The sequence below is a fragment of the Trachemys scripta genome, chromosome 8 (genome assembly GCF_013100865.1).
Source record: "Trachemys scripta elegans isolate TJP31775 chromosome 8, CAS_Tse_1.0, whole genome shotgun sequence".
NCBI classification, from domain to species: domain Eukaryota; kingdom Metazoa; phylum Chordata; order Testudines; family Emydidae; genus Trachemys; species Trachemys scripta.
This window is the reverse complement of record NC_048305.1, coordinates 84,375,502-84,401,813: the sequence shown is the minus strand read 5'-3', so window position 1 is coordinate 84,401,813 and position 26,312 is coordinate 84,375,502. Positions and strand designations below refer to the sequence as shown.

General features: G+C 41.7%; 1 protein-coding gene across 5 annotated transcripts in view; it reads right to left on the bottom strand.

Moving 5' to 3' along the window:
• USP33 (ubiquitin specific peptidase 33) overlaps positions 1–26,312 on the bottom strand; it is an 82,561-nt gene that overhangs the window by 47,333 nt on the left and 8,916 nt on the right. For all 5 annotated transcript variants that reach the window (XR_004646718.1, XM_034778022.1, XM_034778025.1 and 2 more), the window contains exons 2-5: positions 20,908–21,039; positions 17,425–17,478; positions 14,233–14,295; positions 1,476–1,628 (exon numbers count right to left, since the gene is read on the bottom strand). Coding sequence is in view for 4 of the 5 variants with exons in the window: in XM_034778022.1 (XP_034633913.1) it covers positions 1,476–1,628; positions 14,233–14,295; positions 17,425–17,478; positions 20,908–20,988 (351 nt within the window). In the remaining variant the exon portion in view is untranslated. The remainder of the gene's footprint in view (positions 1–1,475; positions 1,629–14,232; positions 14,296–17,424; positions 17,479–20,907; positions 21,040–26,312) is intronic.

The window sequence follows — 26,312 nt, the reverse complement described above, 5'->3', positions numbered from 1 at the left end:
GGAAGAATGGACGACTCTGCTATGGGAGGAGGGGAGATGGGGGACAGATCAAACCCCTGGCAGGGGAGAGACTGGGGAATCACTGAAATAGAGCAACAAAGAGTCCTGTAGCACCTTATAGACTAACAGATGTAGTGGAGCATAAGCTTTTGTGGGTGAATACCCACTTTGTCAGACGCAACGTTGCGTCTGACAAAGTGGGTATTCACTCACGAAAGCTTATGCTCCACTACATCTGTTAGTCTATAAGGTGCCACAGGACTCTTTGTTGCTTTTTACAGATCCAGACTAACATGCCTACCCCTCTGATCCTGAAATAGAGCTAGAAGGTGGCACACAGGGAGCTGGAGAGGGGAGGAATGGGGAGACGCAAGGAGCCCTGGTGTGCACAATGAGCTCTGCCTAAACAAGTTACAAAGTGTGCTACCCCCTAGATATTTTACTCTTTCAGCTACAAATGTTAATTGTTATAAATTATGTGTTAACAATGGTCAACTTCCTCTATATTATAATCATGTAATAAATGACAGTTTAGAAATTTAAATTTCTAGTTTCATTTTCATTATAAATCCTAAATCCTGGCCATGTGTAAACTTGAAAAAGCTTAACTATCCTAACTGCACTACAAATAAAATCAGCTCTCTGATGACTTAATTGTACCTTAATGCGTCTTTGATGACAGCATGCTTTCATGATTAAGTTATTGTTCACTTCTCTTTTAAAAAACACACACACAAACACACACCCCACAGAGACCATTTACTCCTGCCTCTGAGGAAGCATATATCATAGCTGAAGAGACCAAAATTACTACAACAACTGTGGATGTACTGCTCAATGGAAAAAAAAAATCTCCAATAAGAAAAAAATTACATACCTTGTTAGTAATTTATAACGATGCAAACACAGTAAGTTTTACTGAGCTATACCAGAAATATAAGGTCATGCAAATCCTCTCAATTTTTTTTATATTAGTGGCTGAATGAATACAGACTGACAGTTGCCTGCATGTTTCTCCTGATAAACACTATACTTTTGTCTCCACGTGAATCTGAACCTCTCTTTGACTAGAGGCTCCATAAACAAACACCAAAACAACTTACTCTTCTGCATACAGTAGTCAGTAATAATTTGAATATGACAATTAAAAACTTCTCACTAACTACAGGATGGGAAGCAAAGCTAAATGATTATTCCCATCTTAAAAACTCAAATGTAATTTCATATACTCTGGTTGATTTAAAAAATTAAATAAAATACACTCATAGCATCATTCTTGGGAAACAGAGTGATACACAGAAAGATTTAATGTAGGTTGGGCGTTGAGCTGTATTAGTCCTCAGAGACATAAGAAGGGAAGAGTACAGTACAGAGAATCATATTATTTCCAACACCAGATAAGACACAACTGGGAAATAAGACAAAGCACAGCTAAAACAAGGGCTGTATGTATTTCACTTGTTTAAAGAACATACCTGTACACTATTTCCTTGTGTTTGGTGAGACAGTCTGGCATTTGGTAATGGAGAATGAGATCCCAATTTTCTATCCAAAAATACCTCTTTGCTACATGTATAACACCAGACACGCAGGGTAGTAAGGTTGACAGTTAAACAGTGCTTTGTGTCCTAAAACAGAAGAAAAAAAATCATTTCGGAACTTACATTAAACCTCAATGTGTCCAAGCCAGAACTGTATTAATATGTGAAATCTTTCAAAAAAGACTAACATGTACAAGGTAAAAATATTAAATCTAGCAGCAATTCAGCTGTTCCTGAAACCCAAGCTTTTAATTTGCAACACCTAGATTGAAGGGGTCCAAACCACATCACAAACACCATCCAAGAGGTATGTCTGCTTTAACTATCAGTACAATCTGAAAAGAGAAGATCTCAGTGTTGTCCATAATCATCTTAAACTATTGCAATGCACTCACCAAGAAAGTATGTGGATATTGGATACTGATGATATCAAATTCATGGTCCATTTTGGTCAATTTCACGGCCAGATGATTTTAAAATTAGTCATTTTCACATTTTCAGATGTTTACATCTGAAATTTCATGGTTTTGTAACCGTAGGGGTCCTGACCCAAAGGCAGTCAGGGTGGGAGGGTCATAAGGCTATTGTAGGGGAAGCAGGGGAAGAGGAAGTCTCGTCCCTCCCCATCCCCAGCTGGAACTAGCAGCTGGAGCCCTGCGCAGGGTAGGAGTTCCCAGCCCTGTGCAAGATTTCAGGGGGGAGATCAGATTTCATGGTCTGTGATGCGTTTTTCACAGCCATGAATTACCAATACCCAGGCCCTACCAATGGGATAGAGTTTGTTTTCACTTCTAGGTCAGTATTTAAAAATCTCCCCTGGAGATAGCAAGTAATCAAGCCTTGGCCCTTAAACAGCTGTCATATGGGAACGTAAAATGAGACATTTTAGTTCAGTTCTTAGAAACCTACAAACAAGACTGTCAGATACCAGAAAATGTTGGGGATATATCCTGAATCCAGTTAGTCAAACTGTTATAGCAGAAAGGACTTTTAAGTACAGTCTATGTACTCGGAACTGCCCCCAAAAATCAAGATTTATCTCTAATCGTAAACATTAGAACAGTCGCATGTGTGTTCTCATCAGATATATAATGGATAACAATCCTGACAATCCTATGGCTGATTTGCTCGGGTTCAAACGTGTAGTTATGTTCAAGCAGAATAACGAAAGGGCGGGTCTCAAGCATGCTGCCTTATAAAGCCTAAGTTCTTTTATGTTTCTTATCTCATACAGGTCAGTGTTAGTCTAACTATAACTTAGCATTTTGGATTTAATCCAACAAATATCTGGAGTTAAATGATGGTAGAAAAGGACGTTTACCCCTCAGGTCCCTCATGTAGGAATTTCCAAGCCGGTGGGTTCCTGTGAGACAGAGGTCCCCAAAGTGTGGGGCGCACCCCCATGGGGGGCATGGAGGAAAGTCCGGAAAGGTGCGGCAGGTCCCAGCCACCCCCAGCTCCAGTTCTGCCACTAGCCTCAGCACGGCTGTGCTCCCAGCCGCGCGGCAGCCCGCAGCCTTGGCTGCTGACTGCGTCTCTGTTCCCAGCCCAGGGCAGAGGCTGGGGACGAGGCTGCGAGCGGAGCTGCACCTGGCTATGGGCCTGTCTGCTGTCCTCCGCCACAGCCTGGCTACAGCTCCACTCCCACTCTTGCCCTAAGCCTTGGCCTCTGGCCACGGCCCCAGACCCAACCCCAGCCTTGGCCCCCTTACCCCTGTCCATATCCCTCCCTCCCTTCCCCAGGAGCCACAGCACTGCTCTAGACTCGCGGGGGGGGGGGGGGGGGGGGGGAGGGCACGGACAGGGATAAGGGGGGTTGCAACTCTCAAAAGTTTGGGGACTGCTGCTGTAAGAGCGGACCCAGAAGCTCCTGTCTCGGTATCCCTAACACAATATATTTTCATCCAACACTCCTTTCTTCTTTGATCTCTCCATCTGACTTCCTTCTCTCTGATCACCACCTCCCCTCATTCAACATCACACCACACATTTGTCCCATCCCTGCCCTGTCACTGTGCCTTCTGCAACCTCCAGTCTATCAATGTTCATGAATTCTCTACTAGATCAGGCCTCTCCTCCCAACCCTCTTGTCCACTCTCCACTCTGCTTTTTCCTCCACCCATGCCCCTTTCTACCACAGTGAAGTCCATTACACCAATTCCAGACCTGTCTTGCTTCCAGCATCTGCTCTCTCCATTACTGTCCTTGTGCTGCTGAACATCCTGGGACCTCACTAACTTCCTCCACTGCAGATTCTCCCTCCTTCAACTATCATCTCCCTGACCAAGCAACTACACTTCTCCCACATTGAGTCTCATGCCCACAGTCCCCATCACTTCTTGGCACCATTCAAGTCCCTCCTTAAATCTCTCCCCTTCTTATCTTTCTGCACAGGATCTTGCAGACTTTCAGAGAGAGAAAAACAAAAACAAATAAAAAAAATCAACAAAATCCACCAGGAATATCCCCCTTGCACCTCCTCTTCCCTTTCTCCTGTCACCAGCTTTAAGGTCTTTTGCCTTTTCTCCTATAAACACCCATATCTTCCCCAGTGATCCCATTCCTCTTCCCGTCTCCTTACTTCTATTGTTCATTCTTCCCTTATCCTTCTTTCTCAACCTCTTCCATTACAATATGAACAATGTCCTGGTCTCCCCTGTCCTCCAAAAAACACCCCTCAGTCCTACCTACGCCTCCAGCTACAGCCCCATATTGCTCATGCCTTTAAACTCCTTGAACAGTCTACTATCAATGCAGTCACTTCTCCTCCAATACAGTCTCGGACCCCCTCCATCTGGCTTCCAGTGTTTCCACTCCACTGAAACCTCTCTTTCTAGGGTCTCCAATTATTTCTTCCTACACAAATCTCAGCCTCTACTCTGCCTTCATCCCCTTTGATCTTCCTGCTGTGTTTAATATTATAGATCATCCTCTCCTTGCTTTCATATCCTCACACTGGGCTTTCCAGATACTGCCCTCTCCTGGGTCTCCTCTTACCTCTCTGACCATTCCTTCAGTGGATCCATCTCCTTTCTCTCACTCTGTGAGAGGGCTCTGTCCTTGGCCCTTTGATCTTCTGACTTTAAACCTTATTTTTGGGCAATAATCAGTTCACATGGCTTCAGCAGTCGCCTCTGGGCTGATGGCTCACAAATCTCTCTCCAGCACTAAGTCTCCTATCTATCTGCACACTCATCTTCTCTCTCCAACATCTCTCCTCCTGGATGTCTTAAATAGAACATGGTCAAAACCCAACTCCTTATCTCTTCTCAAACCTTCTCCTCTTCCCTCTTTTTCTATCACTATTGATAATGTCATCCTCCTCCCTGTCACTCAGGTCTGCAATCTCAGTCATTTTTAATTCCTCCCTTTCCTTTGTCCCAAGCTATTTCCAAATCTGCCAATTCCTCTTCAATATCTCCAACATCTGTCCTCCTCTCTCCAGTCAAATATCTCATTCAGATCTTAATTACTCCACATCCCAGAGGCCTCTCTTCTCCAGCCACCCAAAAATACACGGTGAGCATTCTCTCTCTCTGTCACACATACACACAGTGAGCAATCTCACACATGATGAATGCTTTCTCTCTCAAACACACGGTGAGCGCTGCTGGCTAAACTTAACATTGCTTGGCTATTGATTTGATCATAACTTCCCGCTCTGAATCCCCCTGCTGGCTCCCCATTTGCTACTGCATCACCTTTAAGCTTCTTGTCACCACTTACACAGCTTTCGTCTCTCCCTACTTACTCTCTCTTAACAAACTTCATGTTGCCCCTGTCCCCTTTGCTCCACCAAGTCTCCAAGCCTCTTCTGACAGTTTGCCAGCTTCTCACATAAATCAACCCTGTGGATTCTTCCACCCCCTTCTATGCATGATATGATATTCCTAAGCTCATCCTCAAAGCGGTACACTGTCACATTTAAGTGTAGCTGAAAGACTCCTCACATGTTGCCTACAGTGACTCAAACAATACCATATATAAAAATTGTAAGCTTCTCATTACAGGAGTGTTCGCAAAGTGCACAATACATGCAGGTGCTATCATAAATAATGGCATGGAAGCAGCCTTGCTGTTGCACAAGGTTCAAAGACACTCTTTTCTACACACACACACACACACACACACACACACCCTTCGCACCTTCCTTCCCTCATATGACCACTCCACCCGAGTCCCTGCGCACAGCCTACTATGGTACTTTAATAGTACACAGAGCTTTGGGGCAAAGTACACTTGTTGTGCAAGCTGTTGTAAGCCACAGATAAAATTTTCTCTGTTAATATGTGTTTTTGACTTGCAGACTTTTGGATAACAAAGCTGCCAGAAACGGTGACATTTCCTACATTCATTTTCAGCAGAGTAACTGAAATAATTAAGTAGAACTTCCTTAATTATCAGGATTAGCCTTCATCTGCAGCTTCAGCTATGTAGAAGCCTACAATAAACTGCTACAAACCTCTGCAGCAAGGGCTCAATATTCTCAAAGTGGAGGAGTTAAAAATAATTATTTCTAGAACAGACAAATGCAAGAGAGATAAAGCAAGGAAGCTAGTGAAAATGAGAGGGAGTGACAAACTGACATCAACCTTAATTGTTTCTCAAGCTAGAAAGGCCACTTCAGGGATTTTTTACTCCACATATAAGTAACAAAGAGCAGAAATGGCTATCTAGAATACTAGAGGGATGGATTAAATGGATAAAAAGAGCTTCAGTTAGATATGGGCTATTGTCCAGAAATTAAAGGAAACTGAACAAGAATGTGAGATGTTGTTAGAAATGACAAAGCAGATAAATCTACCTTTTCCCTTTGTGCTACCTGAAAAACACAAACACTAATTTAGGGTGCAAGGAGGCAGCAATAAACTTCAGTACAATGCCAAGAGGTTTATAAGTGTTTATAAGAAATGCAAGGTACCACCCACTCCACAAATGCCCTACAAGAAGCTCGCACAATATATCATTTTACTTAAAAGTTGTAAAACTGATCTTTAATGCTAGTCATTAGCAAATCAGATTGTGATATAATCCTAATATAGTATCTCAATGTCTAAATACTAGCTATATTATAGTAACACACTAAGGCTAATTCCTGATTGATATGCTATCCTGCTGTGAACAGTAAAAAAAGATCCGTACCCCATGATTATTCTAATTAAAGAGAAGCTGCAAGAAGTAAAAATAGGAGAGAATACTGAAGGGTGGGAAAGGAGAAAGAGGATGAGGGTAAGAGTAAGTTTCTTCCTAAACAATCCTGAAAGCAGTATACTTTTCGATATCTTTTGCTACAGAGCTTTTTGGGATACTGATCTATGGAATTTAGATACTGGTGTTGTTAATGAAATCAAAGTTTTTAATCGCTTGTGTACATCCATTCTCCAACATGTTGAAACACATTTATATAAGCCACCTCCCACCATTGTGCTATAAAGCAAAAAAATAAAGTATCACAAAAAGAAAACCTCTACTTGAAATTCAAACCAGTAAAAACAAATGAGAAATTCAATACAAGGAGAAAGGGATATTAAGGTATTATATATAGGGCAAATAGTGATAAAAAAAAGTCCCAGAGGCCTTAGGCAAAAGTCTTAAGGTATTTAATAGAAGCATAAAGAAATTATCTAAAAAGATTGTTAGGGGCCACTGGATCCCTATCCAAGGGGCCACAAAGCTACAATCACCTGCCCACTTGAGATGTGATTCCTATGTGGTAAAACTCATGGAGGAGCCCTTGAGTATAGCCAGGGTCTATGCCATTTATGATTTTAATAATCAATAGTACCAGGTTAAAGTCAACCTGACACTTGGTAGACAGCCAATATCCACAACATGGGGTGGATGTAATATGAACACACCTGCTCCAATCAGTGAACAAATGTAGTATAGTCTGGACTAGCTGCATGCAGCTGAGTTATCCTGCAAAGAGAAATCTCAGTAATTGAGACTTGTGGTCACGAGGGCATTGTACTGCCTGTCATGGTATACAGACCAGACTCTTGTAATAACTGTAATGGGGATCCTTTGAAGCTGCTGGAAAAAAGAGACCCCTTGAAGTTCTCCTTAGCGCTCTAACCCGAGAGCTAATTACTAGCACAGTATTATCACCTGGGGCAATGCCTTGGCCTAAGCTTTGGCCTAGATTCAACAGTACTAGAACAAACTGCTGACTGACTAAACAATAGCAATGCATCTGTAATGGATTATCATGGAATAAATAGGGCTCAAGCCTGAACAACAAAGCATTTTTGTACCAAGTTAGACATATAGCCCACATATGTTCATAGAAAGGGCATGTTAAAAGTAACATTCTTAACCTGACTACCTCTGAACAGAAAAGAGGAAGAAAGAAAATCTCATTAGGTTTAGAATTTCTGAACTACAGTCTCACACTGATGCTAAAGCATCTACACTGTATTACGCAGACCCGAGTCAAACCAGCCTATCCCAGGCTTCCTAGTGCTCTCCCCAGCTGAAGCTGCTCTACACCCCTCTGTTCATGGTGCACTATGGGAAAACTGAACTGTCCACACTGCACCTTACAGGAAGTTGTTGCAGTCCAACGACACATTCTGTCAGGCCATCTTTTGGACATATTGACAGCATTTTCTCACCTACCGAAGGCCCCTGTTGGAGCAGGATGACGACATTAGAGACATGGCAACTTTAACTGGCTGATGCTGTTTGTGACTCTCAGTATAGCCGCTGATGCCCCTATGTAAATCAGCGCTTCTTGAGCAGCACCACAAGCACAGACTGGTGGGATCACATTGTCATGTGAACCTGGAATGACCACTAATGAGAACCTCCACAAGAAGAAAGCTACATTTCTGGAGCTTTGTAAGCAGCTTGTCCCAACTTTTCAGTGTCATGACACATGCAAGAGGATGGCTACAGAAGCAGGTTGCTATATCCACCTGGCTACTCCAGATTGATACAAGTCCATTGCTAATCAGTTTGGCATTGGAAAGACAACTGTGGATAAAGTGGCAGTGGAGGTTTCTGAGGCAATCAGGCGTGTGATTTTCAATAAGGTTGTGGGCTTAAACAATATCCCTGAATTACAGCTGGTTTTGAGAGAATGGGGTTTCCAAACTGTGCCAGAGTCATTGATGGGATTCATGTGCCCACAGTTGCCCTCAAGGGCACACGAGTACATAAACCACAAATGGTTCTACACTATTGTTATGGAGGTCCTTGTGGACCACAGAGGCCTATTTATGGATGCCAATATGTGCTGCACTGGAAGAGTTCATGATGCCAGGGTTTCCTGCCAATCAGGAGTCTACCTTCATGGTCAGGCCGGGAAACAATGCTCACGAGACAACGCTGGCATAAATGGAGTAACTCTCCCCACTGTTATTCTAGGGAACCCCGCATACTACCTTTTGCCTTGGCTTATGAAACTGTATCCTGATCTCAGAGGCCCTGGCCATAAGGTTTAATTACATTCTCAGTAAGTGCAGAATGGTGATTGAATGAGCATTTGGCAGATTGAAATCCCCCTGGCACCATTTACAGAACTGTTTAGATTCCAGTGTCATCAATGTTGCCTGCACTGTTGTGGCTTCCTGTGCCCTACATAATCTTTGTAAAGCCAAAGGTGAGCCATTTCCCCCTGAACGGACCTAGGACGGAAATGGATTGCTGAACCAGAACACTCAGCCAGACAGTGTGCCTCATCATGCGTTTATTATCCAAAATACACATTATCTGATGGGATGCAGTGATGGTAATAAACTCTCTTAATAAAATAAAAGCCTTCATTTTTGAACATGGCAGTATTACAAAAAAAAATATTAAAGCACTGTCAGGCAGGCCAGCTGTCATTATTCTATCAAAACAATAGCAATAAACCAACACCAGTTGTAAAACCAGTAATAAAACATAGTGCATAAAATAAACAGTGAACTGTGCAAATAGTGAAACTGGTGACAACAAACAAACGTCCTACTTTTCCGTGTCCTCTGCCCCCACCGCCAGTTCTCCTTTCCTTTTCTTGCACTTTCGGCACTTGGTGCCACTGCTCAGGGGCAGAGGCCTGCAGAGGGCTATATTTGCCCTCTCTAGTAGTGTGAAGTCCCAGTTGCAGGAGTCACCCAACATGGAATTGTCCAAAACGTTTGTGGTCTGCAGCAAATGGTATCATGGAGGGAACACAGGATGTCGTGCAGGAGCAGCAGGATTCTGTACTCCTCTGATCATTAGCACAAGCAGCCTCTCAATAGGTCTTTCTGCTGAGCTCTATCTTTCTCCCTCAAGCAACGTTCTTGCTCCAAAAACCATATTGCCAGTCTCTCCTCATACACTACAATTCTGTCCTCATGCTCTTCAGCCTGTGCCTTTCCACTTGTCATGAATTCTTTTTCCTTTCATATTGCACCTGCGTGTTGGCCCTACCCAGAATATCCTATAAGTTTATCACAAAAACTCTTCCACCGGTCTGTGACAGTTTGAAATCTCAGACTCCCGCTGCAATGTGGCTTAGCTGGCGAGGTACAAGGGCCTGCAGAGGCTGAAGGACCTGCATGTCCAACAGTACATTATCGTCTCAGTACTTCAAAAATGGTTCAGTGCATCCGCAAAGTGCCTGTAAAATCTCAAAGCCAAAAATTGACACTTCAATTATGCTGCTTCAGTATATTGTAAGAGGAATGCTTTGGTTCCCAGAAGCTCCATGGACACAACAGAGTTAGAGTGAAAAAGAGCACAAACAACGGTAAGTTAAAATTTACAAATGCATTATGTTTAAAGCAATGGTTCTCAACCTATTTACGATTGTGGGCCACATATGCAGCACTCTATGGCCTGGTCTACACTACACAGTTAGGTCGACGAAAGGCAGCTTAAGTTGACTTAATTATGTCAGTGTCTACACTACAGCTGCGTCCCACCAATGTACGTACCCTACAGCACTGACATAACTCCACCTCCACGACAAGCATAAGGCTTACGTTGGTGTAGTTCAGGTGCTGCAGTATCTGTGTAGACACCTTTCAGAGTAGCAGCCGTGTTAGTCTGTATCCGCAAAAAGAACAGGAGTACTTGTGGCACCTTAGAGACTAACAAATTTATTAGAGCATAAGCTTTCGTGGACTACAGCCCACTTCTTCGGATGCATCTGAAGAAGTGGGCTGTAGTCCACGAAAGCTTATGCTCTAATAAATTTGTTAGTCTCTAAGGTGCCACAAGTACTCCTGTTCTTTTTGTGTAGACACCGTTACTTACATTGGCTGTTAGCTCTCTTGTCAATGTCAAGGCTCCAGGGGAGTCATGAAATTGACAAGAAAGCTGGGCCACATCCACACAATAATATATTACCTGTATGTCACATGGGCCACAGCTGTGTGCTGCTTGGGCTGCAAGTGGACCATGGGCCACAAGTTGAGAACCACTGGTTTAAAGATTGCAAACTATTGTAGGTTTTGGGGGGAGGGGAGGGCATGCAGATTACTACCTAAGCCTTCTCTATCCCTTTAGGCATTCCACATTTCTCTGGGACATAACAATCCTTTGAGTTTCCTGAATGGCAAAGTGAAATTTTATTCCAAGCTGCCAGTGGCAAGCCAGCCCGAGAGATTTTCAAGCTATGACAATTGAGCAGCACATCTGGTAATGGAATGGGCAGGTGACCTTCAGAGGTGGGTATGGAAAATATGTCCTTCTCCAAAATGTGAATAGCTATTTGGGGTTCCTAGTATGGGAAAAGTTTGCAGCTATCAGCATCTGGGATTGAGTCAAAATTCCTGGGGGAATCAACAAGATTCTGCACTAGCATCCACATGGATTACTGCCTCCCTACAGCTTCCAATAAAGCCTCCTCTGACTAAGTTTACTTATACAAACACACAATATAATGGACTTTCAAAGAACTACACAGCCATTCCCCCCTTCTTCCTTAGCACATTTCTGTATACATACAGCCTCAGCTATATTTCAGACATTGATTTTTGTCATCCATGGATTACATTTCACCCTCCATCTTTTCCGTGTACTGGTGCCTTGTTACACTGTGGTGTGACCATTTGTTCAGAATGGTATACGAAAAGGGAAGGAAATATACGATTTTTACTTTTAACACCCCAGCGCATCTTTGCAAGAATGTGCAAGTATCAAGTAAAAATGAAAATGTGAATGCTTGTTTAACTGTTGTTTGTGCTTCCTGGTCTCCATTTTGAATTCCACATGATGATGGTGGTAGTGGGTTGATACCAAGGCACTGGCACGCATTCCACCATTAGTGGATGCATGCTGCTACCCGTAGCTAGTAATATATTTTGCTTTGGGTCATAAACCAGAAATCCCTCCCATTCCTTTAACAAAAAACAGCAGCGGCAAACATGGAGCGAGAAACTTACCAGGCTCTGGGGCTCCTTCTGCCAATTCTGCAGCAGGTTGCTCCTCCTGGGGGTCATCAAACTGCCCCTCTGAGTATTGACTCAGGACATGTTACAGCTGCTCTGGTGGCAAAGCCTCCTCAGGAACTAGTGTGAGCACCAGAGTCATTTTGCTAGCCTGTTCCGGCTCCCCTCTGATTCAGGGTTCAGAAGGTTGCCATCCCGACTGATGGTGACCCACTATTGACTCCACACTCAGCACAGTACCCAGCACCCCGTCAAACTCCTTCTAAAAGAGGTAGGATGATGGAATGTTTCGAGAGGTATGGCTCGCATCCCTCGCTTTACAACAGTTGCTCTTGAGCTGCTTAATCCACTCCCGTCACCGGTCCAGTCAATCCCCAACTCTGCCAGCTTTTTCGCTCTTTCCTGATATGCATAGACATTTCTAGCACTCTTACTGAACTCGAATGTTTTGGTCACCTCACACCAGGGATATACCAAATCTGGCTGATCTTGTGACCAGGTTGCAGCGTGCATGGTAAAGGACTTCTAGTCAATGGCCACTGCAAATGCACAAGAAGGTTCACTCTGTTTGCAGTTCAGTGGTCAGAAAGGAAGGGTTAAATGGCAAGCAGCTGTGCTTGAACCAGGGGGTTGCTTCTGTTGCAACTACTTAATGTGTTTACACTATCCAAGATGGTTTGTGTAAAGTGGGGGACTGTGTCCATATGCACAGAGCATCCCGTCTAACCATGCCTTACCTATCCCATAACTGAAGGCACAGCCCCCTAGACCAGATTCTAAGCTTGGTAGGAGATGCACTGAAGCAGTACATCAATATGTATAGTTATACAAATGCACTTTATTATATGATATACATTTTCCAAATGTTCAGATATTCTCTAAGAGTTTCCAAAGTTATACTGCAATGTATTGGAAGTCAGAAAGAGGAGGATGCACAATAAAGTGAATGGCCCTACACCAAAGTATATTTTCTCCAAAGATTCAAAGACTTACACAATCTTTCCAAAGGCCTTTCTGCTGTAGATTCAAGTCATGAGAGAAAAACATCCACAAGCCACAGAGGCTACATCTATAATCCAATAAAAAAGTCTGTGGCACCAAGTCTCAGAGCCCAGGTCAGTTAGCTCAGGCTCATGGGGCTTGGACTCCAGGGCTGAAAATTGCAGTGTAGACATTTGGCCTGGAGCCTGGACTCTGAAATCGCCCCCCTCTGGGTCCCAGAGCCTGGGCTCCAGCCCAAGCTTGCACATCTACTCTGCAATTTTATAGCCCTGTGAACCCAAGTCAGCTGCCAAGGCCAGCTGCAGCCATGCCACAAGTCTTTTACTGCAGTGTAGACATACCCTTAGAGTGCAGACAGACCATTAACCCAAGCATCATACCTAGGAAGAAATAATCTATTTGGGGGGAGGGGGAGGAGAGAAGGACATTTCAGACATTATTACATAAACAGTAGAGTAAAAGACAAAAACTTAGTAAAGCCTCCAAACACAAGTCAGACGGCAGAGTGCTGCTAGGAGTTGCAGGAATTATGAACAAGGTTCTGTGAGCTGAGCTGCACAATAGACCTGAATTATGGAGCAGGAATCCTGGACTACGCAATAATGATTTTTCTACCCCTTCCCCACACTAGTACAAACTCTTAATTATTGATTTCAACATTAAATTCAATGTATTTTATGCAGATTTGAATACTGAAAGCACAAAGATGCTTTCCAGAAATTGTCAAGGAGAAGCAGAATGTTGCACCAGGGAGACAAAATTCCTCCTCCCTTGTTACACCTTGACAGTAATTAACTGTTCCACTGCACCCAGACCTACTGCTTGTCTCTACATCCAACGGTGACAAAGAATTTTTGTTATAATGATCAGCAATGAAATAGTTAATCTAAAAGAGCATAATTAAACTGCAGTCTTAACTCCCAAGTGAGATGCATGGGGCATTTTATGTTGTGGAGCACAATTATGCAGTAAGTTTAAATAGATGAATAATTATGTAGCTGCATAATCATATTATAAACACATGGGCTCCCAAGGGCAAAAAGGCATTATCAACAAGCAAAGCTTCAACTCACAAAAAACTACCTGACTGCACTGGTGAAAAACAACAAGAATAGTCTTTAACTATACTTCCCTTCCTCCACCTCCTCCCCTAAGGAGTCAGGGGGGGAAAAAGCGGCTGTCCTAGAATAAAGGGCTTTTACCATTTGACGGGGAGACCCTAGATGACAAAAACTAGAATGAAACCGTATATTTTTTATATATACATATACATATATATATATATATATACACACACACACACATATATATATACACACACCTACCTGAGAATGTACGGTACTGTGATCTACATGGGATTCACCACAGCCAACATACGAACATCTATTCTGTCAAACAAAAATAAGAGAAATAATTATGGTGCAGTATACTCTGTTAATTCTTTTTAGTGAGTTGTCAAAACATACCTACAGAACAAAGTGATAAGGCTCCCAAATGCATTTTTAATTCAAGCTATTGTATATTTGCAGGATCCTGAAAAAAGCAAGGTATCATGCAAGGTAAGCATTGCAATAAATAATATAGTAAAGCAATGAGAATGCTGCAAGATTTTCCTCTGAACTTCCTTGATTTTGAGGGTGGGGTTAGACAATGTTTTTGATGTATGTCTTCTCTTCAGCTGATTTAACTTGATCTTTTTCTTATTTAAAAAATAAATGTCCAAGATATTCTGAAAAATCCATGAAATGTAAACATGCCACTATCAATTGTGTGTGTATTATTTGGGATCTTTAATTCAGAGTTTGCCTCTAATCTGTCAAAATTGTTAATATTCAATATGTCAATCATTTCAACATCAGTGCACATTTATATGCACATCAAGGCTATTGACCATCTGAACATTATTTTATAACCTACAGATTTATTACCCTTTAAGTATGTGCCATATTTGAGTTACAAAATGCAGTGTCTATTTACAATTCAATAATTCTATTATTACAGTTCTGCTCTAACATGTATTTGAGAGCTGGTATGCAAACTTGAAGCTGTCAGTATGACGCTAACCTCCAGACATTGCTATTAGTCCCTCATTTCCATGAGCACCAAACACAAGCACTTAAGAAATCTGTACATACTGTTTGTGTACATTAACACATATACACAGATGCTGCTCATACAAAGCGTTGGTAATTAAATGTCAAATAGCTCCTCTACGTTTGCATTAACTGCTTTCTAAAACTTTAATAGCATGCATTTATAGAAGATAACAATAGATACTGGTTAAGCAATGAGGCATAATGAAGTTTCTATCATGCTGGGATCTCACCATGTGCTGGGTGTTTGGCTAAGCACAAAGGGGAAGGCAAGGTGCCAAATCATCCAAGAAGAAGAGATATCACACCATGACACCTCCTTTGAAGTGTCTTATTGTGACTATAATATCACCCTATGGAAATATTGGTAGGAAATTAAAATAAATTATTCAATAAATGTCCAAGTGTTCCAGATTAAAGCGGATATAAATTCAAAACAGACAAAAAATGATTTTTGTTTAGCAAACGCCTCTCTTTTTGTTTAGCAAGTGTTCTCCTTCCCCCCCCCTTCTTGGTTTTGTGACTTTTCCACCTGATATTCCCATCCTTTCCACTCCTTCCACTTTGGTTTCCCCTGCTAAAAGGTTTTTTAGATGTAATTTGGTAGCTTAAAAAAATAGCTTAATGAGAAATTGTATAATACTTCAGCCAACATTCTCTCTTTTTGAGAGAAAGAACAGAAAAATCTATCTCGGATTCTCTTGAAGAGGAGGGGGGGGTGGAAAGCAGTTTTAGAAATATATACATACTGGCTGCTCCCTGTCACCTTTCAGCCCAGATTTGAGTGTTGACAAGAGATATGCATCTGAGCTCACTGAGGAGTTGAAAAACCCTGCTGAGGCAGATCTGCACACCTGCAGCACCTCAAGTGACATTTTACAGCTGATTCACCTGCACTTTCCCTCTTGTATCACAGAGATGCGCCTTAATCAGAAGCAACATTCTCTCCATTCATTTTTTAAAACCATCTGGAAGCCCCCTTTATGCCAAAAGCTGGGAGGGCGAAGCAGCAATATATCTTAATGCTGCAGATAAGGTGGTTAAGTTATTTTAAGAGGGGGAAGGAAAAGAGGTAAGTAGGTAAGGACAAAGCCTGAAGAAAGAATACTTTTTAAATGTTTGTATAGGATTTTTAAATGTTTGAATAAATGTTTATTTTACTTGTTTTGCTTGGTGATAATGAAGCGACACTAGGTCAGGGATTCTCACAACAATTTTTTTGGTGGCCTCAGAGTGCAGCCACCATCTGTTGCTGGTGGCCACTCTGACAATTTTTCCTAAAATACTTAATTAACTTTAGGAAAAAACAAATAAATATGCACATATACATGTCCACATCATTGTAATTTATGTAGGATTTTTTTTCCAGACTCAATAATAAAAATCATTAACAGTTGTCTCCATTCTTTACTGGGCCTAACAGAATAGAAACATAAATAAGGTGCTTTGTATGTTCTTGTCTTTTTTCTTATGTCTTGATTTTTGGTTGCTTTTTTTTTTTTTTTTAAGATGTGCTAGTTACTGAGTTTGCTGTGAAAAGTGATATTAAACATACAAATATAACTTTTCACAGCAGACTTACTCAGCCCCGGCAAACTTTGAGACAAATTAAACCCTGGATGGGGAGGTGGATATGGAGGTAGCAGGGGCCAAGGGCACTGGAGGGGGGAGTGATCTTGGGCCAGAGCTTGCCACCGTATGGCCCGGGAACAAAGCCTGAAACCCAGTGGCTGGAGCTTCCACCCGCCACCCAAGGGCTGAAGCCTGACCCCACCAGCCCTGGGAAAGTGGGGAACTCACTATCTGCCTGCTCCTCCAGCTCTTGTGTCTCCAGAGGTGGGCAGGGCCCAACCACTGCTGGCTTTTCCTTCCCCCCATCACCGCCCAGGAGGTTGTGGCCACAAGAAAAGTCCCTGGTGGCCACATGCAGACACAGTGGCCGCATTTGAGAAACACTGCGCCAGGTAATGCTGTGCTCTGACAAGTCAGAATTTACTATAAATACCAATAGTATTTCCACTCTTTGTAAAGCAACTCAAGAAATGTAATTTGTTGTGATGCATTAAGACCTTCCTAGGACTACTGACCAGGCAGAACATAGGATTTCCTAAAACTATTTTATAATTTACCTCACTGACAAATAACCCTGGAAAGGCCAGTGAACAGACAGAAAAATTTCATTTTTAAACTCATGATCATTTTCAGTTACAAAATGTAAGTGTGTCTGAATCTTGGTTACAAAGCAAATCACTTTGAGGCTAAAAGCATGTATGGTAAGCTTTGATATAAAGCAATGTTTAGAGTTAAATTTTAAGCCCCTCAGAATAGCTGTTTGTGCAGGAATTGCTGCAAACCTTTACATACAGCTTCACTAGAGGAGTACCCAGATCTATCACACATATCCCCTGCAGTAGATCAGCTTACCTCTAAGCATGCCCAAAGGTTTGGTCCTCTAACTTTGCAGTCCTGACAAGTGCCCTGTTAATAAAATATAGATAAGAAATTATTTTACTAATCCAGTTTCCAGGGATTGGTTCTTAGCCCAATGCTATTTAACATTTTTATCAATGACCTGGAAGAAAACAAAGTCATCATTACTGATAAAAGTTTGTAGATGACACAAACATTGGGGGAATGGTAAATAATGAAGAGGATGCGTCACTGATGCAGAGCAATCTGGATAGCTTGGTAAACTGGGTGAAAACAATATGAGTTTTAATATGGTTAAATGTAAATGTATACCTCTAGGAACAAAGAATGTAGGCCATACTTACAGGACGGGGGACTCTACCTTGGGAACCAGTGACTTTTGAAAAAGATTTAGGGGTCATGTTGGATAATCAGCTGAACATGAGCTCCCAGTGGGATGCTGTAGCCAAAAGAGCTAATGAGATCCTGAACGCATAAAAGAGAGACTCTAGAGTAGCAGTAAAGAAGTTTTTTTACCTCTGGTGCGACCACTGCTGGAATACTGTGTCCAGCCAGTTCTGGTGAACACTATTTAAGAAGAATGTTGATAAATTGGAGAGGGTTCAGAGAAGGTCCAGGAAAATAACTAGCTAAAGTAATGGTTCTCAACCTTTCCAGACTACTACACCCCTTTCAGGAGTCTGATTTGTCTTGCGTACACCAAGTTTCACCTCACTTAAAAACTACTTGCTTACAAAATCATACGTAAAAATACAAGAGTGTCACAGCACACTATTACCGAAAAATTGATTACTTTCTCATTTTTACCATATAATTATAAAATCAATTGGAATATAAATATTGAAGTTACATTTCAGTGTGATACTTGAGCCTGTTTTTCACTTGTGAGCTTTGTCTGAAGCTGAAGCCCCAGGCGGTGAGTGGGGCGGACGCCCAAGCCCTGCTGCCCGGAGCTGAAGCACTATAATTTAGCTTTACAGGATGCCCTGTGGCAAGTGGTTCCAGGCAATGGCCCTGCTTGCCACCCCTAGTATCAGCACTGCACTTGCAATCTCCCTAAACCTGTCCTGAGACACCGCCTCTCCTCCCCGGGGGTCACAACTGTCAGGTTGAGAAACACGGATCTAGATTGAGTACTCCCTGTAAAACCTGTGCATACCCCCAGGGGTATGTGTACCCCTGGTTGAGAACCAGTGAACTGAAGGATTAGAAAATATGTCTTATGACTGAGCTCCTTGAATCTCTCTCATTAGCTTAACAAAGAAAAGATTACGGGGTGACTTGATTACAGTCTGTATCAGAAGTGGGCAAACTACGGCCTGCAGGCCACATGCAGCCCGCGGGACCATCCTGCCTGGCCCTTCCCGGCAGGTGAAGCTAGCCCCCAGCCCCTCCCCTGCTGCCCCTTCTCCCCTGCAGCTAGGCCACTGTGTGGGCAGCGCAACTTGCGCCTGCCTACCTCCCAGGCTTTCCAATAAGCCAGTCCTGCCACTCAGAGCAGCATAGTAAGGGGGTGGGGAGCAGGGGAGTTGAATGAGAGGCAGTCAGGGGACAGGGAGCAGTTGGATGAGGTGGAGGTTCTGGTGGGGGCGGTCAGGGGATGGGGAGCGGGTTGGTTGGATAGGTGTGGGCTTCCCGGGGGGGTGGGGTGGCTAGGGGCGGGGGGGGGCCCGGGGGGCGGCCGTCAGGGGATAAGGGGTGGGGGGGGGGAGGGGTTGGATGGGTCGGGAGTTCTGAGATGGGCAGTCAGGGAGCGGGAAGTGGGGGCGGGGGCCAGGCTGTTTGGGGAAGCACAGCCTTCCCTACCCAGCCCTCCATACAGTTTTGTAACCTTGATGTAGCCCTCGGGCCAAAAAGTTTGCCCACCCCTAGTCTATATGTACCTTCGCGGGAACAAATATTTAATAATGGGATCTTCAGTCTAGCAGAGAAAGGTCTAACGTGATCCAATGGCTGGAAGTTCAAGCTAGACAAATTCAGACTGGAAATGAGGTGTACATTTTTAACAGTGTGAGTAATGAACCACTGGAACAATTTAATAAGATCATGGTGGATTCTCCATCAATGACAATTTTAAAATCAAGATTGGATGTTTTTCTAAAAGATCTGCTCTAGGAATTATTTTGGGGAAGTTCTGTGGTCTGTGTTGGAAAGGATGTCAGACTTGATGATCACAATGGTCCCTTCTTGGAATCTATGAAAACCAATGCGGTAGCATGGCCCAAGAAAACAAGACTCCAGTGCAAAACAACACGAAGTAACTGGTACTGCAATGAAGACTTTAAATACTCAGTAGCTTATCCCCAGATGAATTTACAATTTTTGTAATCTAGTCTTAGTTTAAAATCAAGAATTTTGTTGATACCATTCAGTTTTTGTTCCACTTCTATTATCTTATTAGAATGTACCAAAACTCTCTAGAATAGAAGAGAACAGACATCAAGAGAAAAGTCTGCTATACAGCACAATGTGATATTTCACTTGTTATTTGGGGCTTAAAAAAGAAACTCAGTGTAAAGTTTAAGTACATATACCATCTCATTTTAAGCTTTCAAGGTCACACTAACAGACACAGGTGATCATTTTAAAACCAACCATTCTGGGGCATGTCTTTCCTTTAATACAGAAGCATGAAATTTTTTAATCTCAAAATAAACAGCATACAAAAATATGTAGTAGCACAGGAGTGCCATATTTCTGAACAGAGAAACAAGAACCCAATTGTTGCATTTTCAGTTTAAGAAAATATACATAAAGCAGAAGAAGCTGGAGTCTTTCTCCATCTCAGAGCCACTACAGTTATGAATTATTAAAAATTTCAGCTGCCATATTTAAAGAGATAGGAAGCAAAGGTTAGATAGAGCAGAGGTTCTCAAACTGTGGTCCTTGGACCAAGGAGCATGTGGCGGTCCAGTGAGAGTTGGCTGGTCACAGGATGCTAGCTTCTTCTCCTTATTTTCTCTGATAATAGCATTAAAAGTCAGCTAAAATACAATAAATTCTTTCTTCGTGTTACTTTTCCACCTTAGTGACTGTAGTTGCTACAGGTACGTTACCAGATTGCAAATGAAAAGGGAAGTGGTCTGTACAATCACAAATAGCAGCCAGCCCACAAAAATCTATCTCAAAATATAGTCCATACTATGAAAGAGGTAGAGAACCCTTGAGACAGGCTAGCTGGTACTGCTGGTATATAATTATTCATCTTTAAATGTAATGTATGAAATAACTAGTTTTACTGCTTAATCAGCTCCATTCTTCTTGTTTCTTTTGTTTAACAGTAGAACTCAGATCATGTACACTGCAATTTACAGTGTAAATGGTAAGGTTTTAACCTAAATATTTTGTCCATGACATTTACCACTTAAATGTGTTGCACAAACAGTAATTTGTCGATCCATTAGCAACAAGCCTTGCAGCTAAAATACACAACTGGTTTTACTCCAGCAGGGAACCAACTAAAGAACTGAAACTCACATGAGATTTCTGTATCAATTCTTCCTTTGTTATTTCGCCAACCGATTCCAAGTGTGGGCAATCACCGCTGAGAGCTGACATTTTAATAACAGTAGTTTTCTAGCTCTTGTAGCATTTAAGATGAGGTAATATCTACAAGACAGGAATAAAAAAAAAATAAGTATAACCTGAAGAAATTTTATTCTTGTAAACAGTAATATTAGACATTTGACAGAGCTGCTGTATACATTTAACCTTACAATATAAAACCAGGACAATCCCATTATCTGTTCAGTTAAATAAAAGTACACTTGGAAAATGCACACTCTGCATTTTAAAATGAATGCAAGTAACTGTTTATTGAAAGTAACAGAATCTAGTAAATAAAATTAAATATAGCTGAACCTGCTAAATAGCAAGCCTGCACTAAAATGGATTTTTGTATTTATAACTTACTGAGACATAGACCTATGAAATCCTGCTACCGTGCAAGCAACAGGGCCAATGTAGGTGAAGCCATGTTCCCCCACACTGAACAATGAGGGAGAACCTAATCACTAGGGCCCTACCAAATTTGTGAAATTGACCGTGATCATAGGATTTTAAAAATTGTAAGTTTCATGATTTCAGCTATTTAAATCTGAAATTTCATGGTGTTGTAATTGTAGGGATCCAGACCCAAAAAGGAGCTGGAGGATGGTCACAAGGTATTATAGAGGGGGTTGTGATACTGCTACCCTTACTTCTGCACTGCTGCTGGCGGTAGCACTGCCTTCAGAGCTGGGCAATTGGAGAATGGCAGCTGCTGACTGGGAGCCCAGCTCTGAAGGTAGAGCCACTGCCAGCAGTAGCTCACAAGTCAGGATGGCATACTGCCACCCTTACTTCTGCGCTGCTGCCTGCAGAGCTGGGTGCTAAGTCAGCAGCCACCACTCTCTGGCCGCCCAGCTCTGAAGGCAGCACAGCAGTAAGGACGGCAATAGTGCAACCCCCCTAAAATAATCTTGCAACTCCCTTTTGGGTCAGGACCCCCAGTTTGAGAAACTCTGGTCTCCCTGGTGAAATCTGTATAATATAGGGTAAAAGCACCCAAAAAACACAGATTTCACAGGAGGAAAACCAGATTTCACAGTCCATGACTCCCTTGTTGAAGGAGAAAGAAGCGGACATAGGGAACTTTATCATGGTCCCATTTATTACAGTGACATATACTCCTGAGAAAGGCATATTAGATGTCAAAAGGAAAACGTCACACGTAGTACAGAACTCTTTCCTTCAGTTCTTTGCCAGACTTCCACTTTCTCTGATGCAAGGCTGGTTTAATGCCAAAAATCTTTTGTTAGAAGCATACCTAGTCACTTGGCCAGATGTCAGTTAAATCCACTATTTGGTGGTTGCACAAATATATCTGATTGTTTTGCACTACAAAGGAAAAAACTAAACTAGTTATATTCCCTCAAATGCAAGGTATGTATGATTCAGTGGATCTCAATCTTTCCAGACGACTGTACCCCTTTCAGGAATCTAATTTGTCTTACAAAGCCCAAGTTTCACCTCACTTAAAACTACTTGCTTACAAAATCAAACACAAAAATACAAAAGTATCACAGCACGTTATTACTGGAAAATTGCTTAGTTTCTCATTTTACCATATAATTACAAAATAAATTGAATGGAATATAAATATTGTACTTACATTTCAGTATATAGAGCAGTATAAACAAGTCATTTTCTGTATGCAATTTTAGTTTGTACTGACTTCGCTAATGCTTTTTATGTAGCTTGTTGTAAAACTAAGCAAATATCTAGTTGAGCTGATGTACTCCCCTAGAAGACCGCTGCGTACCGCAGGGATATGCGAACCTCTGGTTGAGAACCACTGGTCTATAGCCTGTGCAATCTGACAGCCTTTACTATGCTTTCCCAAGAACTTTCTCTTGATCCACACTGCTCAAACAGCTACCATCTTATTCTCTCCTCTGATTTATCACCAAAATTCGGAACATACTGTGTAGATTTCCTCTCCTCCAACTTTTTCAAGAACCCCTTCCAGAATGAATCACCTATACCAAGTTCCCAAACTAAATCATACTAATCAGTTCACAGATGCACTTCTCTATTCTTTGTATTTTTGATAGGTCTGCTGCCTTCATCATCTTTTATCACAGTCTACTCCATTTTTTTTCTCTTCTATTGGCTTTTGCAGCTCTATGTTTCTTTGGTTCTTCAACTACACAAAATAATAGGACTGGAAGGGACCTTGAGAGGTTATCTAGTACAGACCTGTGCACTCCTGGCAGGACTAAGTATTACCTAGACCATTCCTGACAAGTGTTTGTCTAACCTCCTCTTAAAAATCTCCAATGATGGAGATTTCACAACCTCCCTAGGCAATTTATTCCAGGGCTTAACCACCCTGACAGTTAAGAAGTTTTTCCTAATATCCAACCTAAACCTCCCTTGCTGCAATTTAAGCCCATTGCTTCTTCTCCTATCCTCAGGAGTCAAGAACAACAATTTTTCCCCCTCCTCCTTGTAACAACCTTTTACATACTTGAAAACTGTTATGTCCCCTCTCAGTCTTCTCTTTTCCAGACTCAACAAACCCAATTTTTTCAATCTTCCCTCAAAGGTCATGTTTTCTAGACTTTTAATCATTTTTGTTGCTCTTCTCTGGACTTTCTCCAATTTGTCCACATCCTTCCTGAAATGTGGTGCCCAGAACTGGACACAATGCTCCAGTTGAGGCCTAATCAGCACGGAGTAGGGTGGGAGAATTATTTCTGTCTTGCTTACAACACTCCTGCTAATACATCCCAGAATCATGTTCGCTTTTTTTGCAACAGTGTTACACCATTGACTCATATTTAGCTTGTGGTCCACTATGATCCCCAGATCGTTTTCCACACTACTCCTTCCTAGGCAGTCATTTCCCATTTTGTATGAGTGCAACTGTTTGTTCCTTGCTAAGTGTAGTACCATGCATTTGTCCTTATTGAATTTCATCTTATTTACTTCAGACCATTTCTCCAGTTTGTCCAGATCATTTTGAATTATAATCCTATCCTCCAAAGCACTTGCAACCCCTCCCAGCTTGGTATTGTCCGCAAACTTTATAAGTGTACTCTCTACGCCATTATTGAAATCATTGATGAAGATATTGAATAGAACTGAACCCAGAACTGATCTCTGCGGGACCCTACTCATTATGCACTTCCAGATGCTTCCCAAACTCTGGGAACGGTTTTCCAACCAGTTTTGCACCCACGGTATAGTAGCTCCATCTAGGTTGCATTTCCCTAGTTTCTTTAGGAGAAGGTCATGCGAGACAGTATCAAAAGCTTTACTAAAGTCAAGATATACTACGTCTACTGCTTCCCCTCGTCCACAAGGCTTGTTACCCTGACAAAGTAAGCTATCAGGTTGGTTTGACATGATCTGTTTTTGACAAATCCATGCTGACTGTTACTTATCACCTTATTATCGTCTAGATGTTTGCAAATTGATTGCTTAATAATTTGCTCCATTATCTTTCCAGGTACAAAAATTAAGCTGACTGAGCTGTAATTCCCCAGGTTGTCCTTATTTCCCTTTTGATAGATGGGCACTATATTTGCCCTTTTCAAGTCTTCTGGAACCTCTCCCATCTTCCATGACATTTCAAAGATAATCACTAATGGCTCAGATATCTCCTCAGTCAGCTCCTTGAGTATTCTAGGATGCATTTCATCAGGTCCTAGCGCCTTGAAGACATCTAATTTGTTTAAGTAGTTTTTAACTTGTTCTTTTCCTATTTTAGCCTCTGATCCTACCTCATTTTCACTGGCATTCACTATGTTAGACACTGACAATTGCACCTTCAGCCTTTCCTCATCCTCTCTATAGCCCAGATAAGTTGGCATCCCTTCTTCTCTTTCTCCAAATCCTCCTTCAAGGAACCCACCAACCTCATGGTTTCACTTACTTCGTCTATGCCAATGCTTCCCAATTTTACATCTTGTCCACCCTTGATCAATCTCTGGTTACATCTACACTTAAACTGCTACAGTGGTGCAGCTGCATTGCTGTAGATCAATCAGTGTGGCCACTCAGTACAGCGACCGGAAGGGTTCTCCTGTTACCATAGTGACTCCACCACTCCGGGAGATGGTAACAAGGTCTATGCAAGAATTATTTCGTTGACCCAGCACTGTCTACACTAGGAGTTAGGTCAGCTTAACTATGTCACTCAGGGATGTGAATTTTTTATACCGATGAGCGATGTGGCTGGGTAGACTTAACTTTTTAACGTAGTAGTCTTACCTACTGAACCATCTTCCAAATATCTCATCCAGTTGCCATCTCAAACTCATTCCAAATCAACTTTCTGTTTTTTTCTACCTTCACAATCACCATTGATTACAATCCTAACCTACCAGTTAAAAAGGCCGAATTAAGTTATTTGAAGATGAAACTATGCATTGTTTGGGTTTGGTTTAATCTTTGATTGGTTACCTGAGGTTACAGAGGGAAGCTGCTGCTTTTATCTTTTACCAAACTATATTTTAAATGCATGTCAAAGATGCCTAGAACCAAGTAAATATGCTTTTTAAAACTACATTATAAATCAAAACAATTAAATGAGCAGGGTTAACATCAAACACTTTTATTTCTAAATTCAATATTTTCTCCACTTATCTGGGCCATTTTAGCTCCTCTTGAATGTAGAATAAGGAAATACTTTTGTTAGTGCAATACAGCCTCCCACAGGGAGACAGCACAATAATTGTGATACAAGCATTTACTTTTGATGGAAGATCTTTTGAAAATGTCAAAGTTTAATAGAGTTAACATTCATTAACACAGTAGCAAAATTATAAAAACAAACCAACTTACTTTATGAGCCAAAATGTTCTGACTTGGCAAGAAGTACTGTTGCAAACCAGTACAAATATCTTCCAAGCCTTGGTACCAGAACAGTGATTAAAAGTTAAAAAATGTCATACCCAAGACCAAGCTGCAACTAGAGAAGTGTTCCTCAAATTATTTAAACCAAGTCTCTATTTGCAGAATACTTTTAATTTTCCTGCCAAATGCTGCAATGAAGATGGTTTTCTGGATCAAAATGAATATAAACTTAACTGTACTTTTCATGTTTAAAAATATATGAAAGATTTTGCTCTTACACATTTTCTTACCATTAGATAAAATCTAAGCTGAAGTGAAAGTTTCAAAATGGTGAATCCTCCACAATTTCCTTTAACATTAATAAACTCCAGTTAGAATGAAGAAAGCCACTGAGTATATGGAAGGGGTAGCAGAAATGAAGGCTTCTTTTTGCACTTATTACAAGCCCTTACCAAGGCATTAGAAATGGGTGACTGGGTTTTGAATAAAGTCTACACCAGCTGAAAACCTCAGTACTGTTTTAAGGCTGAAGATCAACA